Genomic DNA, 4,938 nt, shown 5'->3' on the forward strand with positions numbered 1-4,938 from the left:
GGATTGGGAAGCTAGCGGGAGGAGAACGGTGGCTAGCTGGGCTCTTTGAGCAAGGCACGACTAACATCTTTTACGCACACTTTCTTCTTAGCCCTTACTTTTTTGTGAAATTTATTGCAAAACGTCGGTCTCACAAGGATCTTTTCCTTTCCTGCTCTTTGTTTCCGAAGTACGACAAGTGTCTATTTTCTCTCGCGCGTGGAAGAAACCACCACCCGGACCAGGTTACGTTCCCCGAAATGTCAGAAATAGAACCTTCAGTCACAAGGATCCTCTCTGAGTATGCACTCGGACCATTTCGAACTTATTGACTAGAAGTGGGAATGGGGGTATTTTCTAGGTTCATTGTAACTTAAGTACGGAGGGGTAGGGGTGGAGGTGGGGGCACTATTTGAATCATTTGAATACTAGAAGAGGGTGAGGGGCATTGCCTACCGTCTTTGAAAGGTCGCCGGAGGGTACAGCTACTGGTGCTAGTCGGCTTCGGCTACAGACGGCCTTGGTGGTGTTCACATGCACATTAATTTCCACTGTTCATTGTGACCTGCACCCGTGTTGATAGGGGACGGGACGCACTTGTACAAGGAGTGCGTGTGGGGCGGGCGTGGGCGTGGGCGGCTGAGCGGGGATGGCCTGCGGCGCAGAGGGAACCGGCTGCTGGGGCACGGCTGCCGTGGACCCGGCCGCATCTCCTGCACGCCGAGCCAGAGCGTCAGACAGGCCCCGAGGGACGTGAGCGCAGGCCTGTGACGGCACCTTGTGCGCGCAGCCCCGGGGCGCCCTGCACGGCAGGAGGTCCCATCTGAGCGCAGTCACCCGAGTCCCTGATGTCGAGCGGCGCGTGGTCGCGCTGGTCCAGCAGCAGGTCGCTTGGGCGGCGGGCGGGGGAGGCTGTGGCGGGTGAGGCGAGGCTGGAGCCGCCCTCGGCTAGCGCGGCCAGCCCCCCGGGGGTCATCAGCACGGGCGCGGGCTGCGCAGGCGGCCCCGGCCCGGCCAGCAGCGACACCAGGTGGGTGGCCTGTGGCCACGGCAGGTGTCACGGAGTGCCTGAGCAGCTGAGCAGCTGAGCAGCCTGAGTCTGGGGCCGCGACCGCTGTCGGGGGACTCACGCTGCGTGCCCCGTGCTCCCCGGTGGGCAGCGGTATCCGGCTGGCGCTCCGCGTCACTGCCACCGGCGCGGCCTCCTCCTTCGTCATGGCCGGGGCGGCATCTGCACCAGTATCGTCATTAACGGTGTCCTCGCGGGACTTTACCCCCGCTCCGCTCAACCCCACCCCGCCCGGCTGCGCCTCTGAGCGCCTGCGGACGGCAGGTTAGGCAACACGAGGTGCGTCCGTGCGCAACGGGCTGGACTACTACAACAAGTGCGCGCCCTGGGCGAGTCCTGTCCCACCAGCGCTGGCGCCGCTCGCCGCGTCCCCTGGCCCCGGGCCCCCCTCCATGACCCCGTCGGGCAGCCGCTCGGCCCGCCACGCCACGCCCAGCTAGCCAGCCCCGCGTAGGTCGTGCAGGGAGTGAAAGGCGTGAAAGGGTGGGGGGTGTAGAGGTGAGGAACGTGGTGAAACCCGGGTATTGTTGCCAGGACATTGAAAGCTGCCATTGTTGCTACGCGGGCGCCTCCGGTAGTACAATGAGGGATGCAAAACGAAAGCATGTTGATTATCACTGGAATTCGTTTATTTCTTATACGAATAAATCAAATACGAAAGGAACATTATCTTTGGCATCATGTAACTATGGAATTCACAAGTTATCGCTCGATTTTGTTTAAGAGAAAATAAGGAAAGGTGAACTAGTTGTTTTTACATTTAAAAGTAGTTGTATACGACTTTGATTCATACAAAAATAACGAAAGACAGGAAGTTTAAATTGGTATTCTTGATGATCTGAACGAAGTTATTACACAAGGCACTTATACAATAATACGATTGACTGATTGAAAGAATATCAAATACGAAGTAACACTGAATCGTAAAGCATGTGACAACCTAAGCATACGTCCAACGCGTTGGCAGTATGTAAAGCAAGGATCTAGGGTATTAAATCACAGGAAAAAGTCGCGTCGGTAACTCGTTTCTAAATGTACTCCATTCTGTGAAATGCTAGTGGGCCGAAAAAAGTCCTCACTTTAGATTACTCGTTTCGTGTACCTTCGGTGGTCCCAGAGGTTTAGGCGAAATGGCCATAAGGTCATCGATATGTGTCTGTTCCGAATGCCATCACAATAAGGTGTAGGGAATGTGTCGGATCGCTCCGGCCTCGGTCTGCACGTCGGCACGGCCAGCTCTACAGAGCCCTTAAACCGCAAATATGGCCGCAGCTAAGACTTTGTTTCCAAAAAAACAAAAATAGATATCTCTTCTAGACCATTTTACGTACATCAAAATCTTTTGCGTTACCTATTCCACGACTACAGCACCACATTGCATCGACACATAACTAAAGTCAAATCACAGTCCGCAAAACGATATATGGCTACAAGCAATCGAATAGCTATAATTTAAATATTACAAAGGGATGAAACTTAAAGTAGATAATACTATTGGCACATAGGCGGGATAACGACTTTCGTCGGATTTTGAAGTCTAAATTTGGTTATCCTGCAACGAAAATTATGAAACAATAATGGTAACAGACGTTCCATAACATCATGACAACATCTTAATATAGATTCTCTTAGTGGAATAATCATGTAATTTCGAATCTAATAAAAATAGATAAAATAGGTCCAAAAGACGCCTCTTGTTATCTCAAAGATACATATAGGTACAAAACAAGACTAGCCCAACGGCTGATTCGTCACTTCTACTTTTTCCTCTTTTTCTTCTCCAAACCAACCTATGTTATAAAATCGACACCAACTGGTACATACTATTTTGAAGACTGAATATTTTCCTAGAATTTATCTTACCAAAAAATACTGTACTTGCTGGTAGCGTACACATTAAAATTAGTTTGTACATTAAGCAATTATAAAGTATATCACACATAATTTTCGTAGAAAGATATGCTCTATAAATGAAAAACGATTTATCTTTTGTCCATCCACATCCTTTTGTGCAAAACGTTTTCTACGACTTCCAGGCAGTTGGATGTAAAAGCAGCTCATCTCTGCTTTAAAGTACGAAGGAGGCGGAGCCGGTGCGAAATGCGAAAACCATATTGGTCTTTAGAAATCCGACGTCGGTTTGACAGGTATTTGTCCCTCGGAGCATTTTTCAAATGCCAATAAAAATTTAAGGTCGATTTACTTTTCAAACTCGCACTGTGCTAAAATGTTCAATGGTATGCTGGACTGGGGCTCCGGTGTCACCGCCAATACCGCGGTCACTGCCGCAGTCACAGTCATTTCTCCGAGTAACATACCGTAAATGACTAGAGATACACCGCAGCCGTTCTGCTCTGTCCGTGGCTCGCTCGCCCTCGGTCACTCCCTCACGTATCTCATCCAATGCGCGCTGAACGTTCTGCTGTCGTGGCAGCAGCTTCGACCAGCGAGCTCCATCTCAACGGCGACATCTGAAGCTCGCGGCGAGGCTTGGGGTTTCATCTGACGTCACGGCGGGAGAATCACCACACCTCGCACTTGTTCACGGGGTTCATGGCGGAGCCCGGCTTGCACTGCCAAACCTTGGAGAACTCGTCCATATTGGATAGCGGGCCCAGGACGCGGTGTTTGGACGGGGCGTGCGGGTCTTTCTCTAGTTGCAGCTTGGCCGCCTCCTGCGTACTGGCCGAGCACCACACCTGCGCAACAACCACACATTTGAAATAATACGATCACTACGAGTTAGTTGTCACTACCGGTGCGATACGCTGCTCCTCTCTCCCTACCTGAGCAAAGGCCACGAAGAAGAGCTGCTTCTGGGAGAGATTAAGGCCGGGCAGGGACTGCTCGCCGGGGTTCTGCACGGCCCAGGTCTCGTACGCGTGGAAGGCCGCCTTCAGTCCGCCATTGTCTGCTATGTTCTCACCTGCGGGGGACAGACAGGGGTGAGAGGTGGTGATCGACCGCGAAGTAGGTGTGCAGGGACAGGCATAGTGGTGACCTTGACGTACCCAGTGTGAGGTTGCCGTTGACGGCCTTTTTGTTGACGTTGAATGCTGAGTACTGGTTGACCAAACAAGTGGTCCGATTCTTGAAACGGTCGATCGTCTGGTTGTTCCACCAGTTGTGCAGGTTGCCGGTGGCATCGTACTCGCGACCCTGGTCGTCAAAGGCGTGCGTCAGCTCGTGCCCCATGATGACCCCCATGGCGCCGTAGTTCAGCGCGTTCTGCGTCCGGGTGTCGTAGAAGGGCGGCTGTAGAATGCCGTACGGGATGGCGATCTGGTTCTTGGTGGGCGTGTAGAAGGCGTTGACCGTTGGCGGCGTCATACTCCACCTGGCGGCCAAACACGTTTATCATCAAGTACGTTACTAGAGCATGGTTAGAGCCCCGCACGAGTTGCAAGAGCCAAATGCACCCCCCTGCCCCCCTCCTCCTCTCCTGGCAAACGTGGAGTCAAGTTCACGTAGCTCGCTCGGTGCGGGGCTTTGGCTCTGTAAGCGCGCGAGGCGGGGTGCAAAAAAAAAAAAAAAAAAAAAAAAAAAAGACGCAAACCTGGTCTTGTTGACGGGCTCATCGAGCTTCTTGAGGTTCGCTCGTAAGTTGAACCGGCTCAGCTCGACGTTGTTATTGAAGTACTCGTCCTCTTTGAACTTGAGGTCCTCGTACTTTTTGTCGAGCTCGGTGGCGACGAGGATGTAGTCCGGGTACCCGATCATCTTCGTGATGGCGTCCGCCTTCTGCATGGCGGCGACCCTCGTCTCCTCGTCCATCCAGTCGAGCCGCTTCAGGTTCCTCTTGAAGGCGTTCCGCACCATGTCCACCATCTCCTCGGCCTGGAAGGGGATGCGGGGGACAGTTTAGGCTCAAGTCTCGTTTTGTTCAACAA

General features: G+C 52.7%; 4 protein-coding genes across 9 annotated transcripts in view; 1 reads left to right on the plus strand and 3 right to left on the minus strand.

The window, feature by feature from the left end:
- LOC113217683 (nascent polypeptide-associated complex subunit alpha, muscle-specific form-like) overlaps positions 1-1,557 on the minus strand; it is a 28,772-nt gene extending 27,215 nt beyond the window's left edge. For both annotated transcript variants that reach the window (XM_052277493.1, XM_052277492.1), the window contains exons 1-5: positions 1,394-1,557; positions 1,110-1,210; positions 757-1,018; positions 577-692; positions 436-498 (exon numbers count right to left, since the gene is read on the minus strand). In XM_052277493.1, the coding sequence (XP_052133453.1) occupies positions 436-498; positions 577-692; positions 757-1,018; positions 1,110-1,210; positions 1,394-1,442 (591 nt within the window). In that variant the 5' untranslated portion in view covers positions 1,443-1,557. The remainder of the gene's footprint in view (positions 1-435; positions 499-576; positions 693-756; positions 1,019-1,109; positions 1,211-1,393) is intronic.
- LOC113217689 (potassium voltage-gated channel subfamily H member 6) overlaps positions 1-4,938 on the plus strand; it is a 122,764-nt gene that overhangs the window by 26,879 nt on the left and 90,947 nt on the right. The gene's annotated exons all lie outside the window — the stretch shown is intronic.
- Positions 1-4,938, minus strand: part of LOC113217688 (PRKCA-binding protein) — a 23,527-nt gene that overhangs the window by 6,724 nt on the left and 11,865 nt on the right. The window lies entirely within an intron of this gene.
- On the minus strand, positions 1,656-4,927 carry LOC127752354 (endothelin-converting enzyme homolog). Its single transcript, XM_052277494.1, has 4 exons — positions 4,605-4,927; positions 4,060-4,385; positions 3,835-3,974; positions 1,656-3,747 (listed from the first exon to the last, which is right to left on the minus strand). The coding sequence occupies exons 1-4, from the start codon at positions 4,874-4,876 to the stop codon at positions 3,571-3,573; spliced, it is 915 nt and encodes a 304-aa protein (XP_052133454.1). The 5' UTR covers positions 4,877-4,927; the 3' UTR covers positions 1,656-3,570.

This window comes from Frankliniella occidentalis, unplaced genomic scaffold (genome assembly GCF_000697945.3).
Source record: "Frankliniella occidentalis isolate FOCC.00 unplaced genomic scaffold, Focc_3.1 Scaffold10, whole genome shotgun sequence".
NCBI lineage: Eukaryota > Metazoa > Arthropoda > Insecta > Thysanoptera > Thripidae > Frankliniella > Frankliniella occidentalis.

Excerpts from the sequence above, each read along its gene's own strand:
- LOC127752354 (XM_052277494.1), bottom strand. The coding sequence starts at position 4,876 with ATGGTGGACATGGTGCGGAACGCCTTCAAGAGGAACCTGAAGCGGCTC. Across the intron at positions 4,386-4,604 it reads GAGCCCGTCAACAAGACCAG|GTGGAGTATGACGCCGCCAA; the intron begins GTTTGCGTCTTT and ends TTTGGCCGCCAG. Across the intron at positions 3,975-4,059 it reads CAACGGCAACCTCACACTGG|GTGAGAACATAGCAGACAAT; the intron begins GTACGTCAAGGT and ends TGTCCCCCGCAG.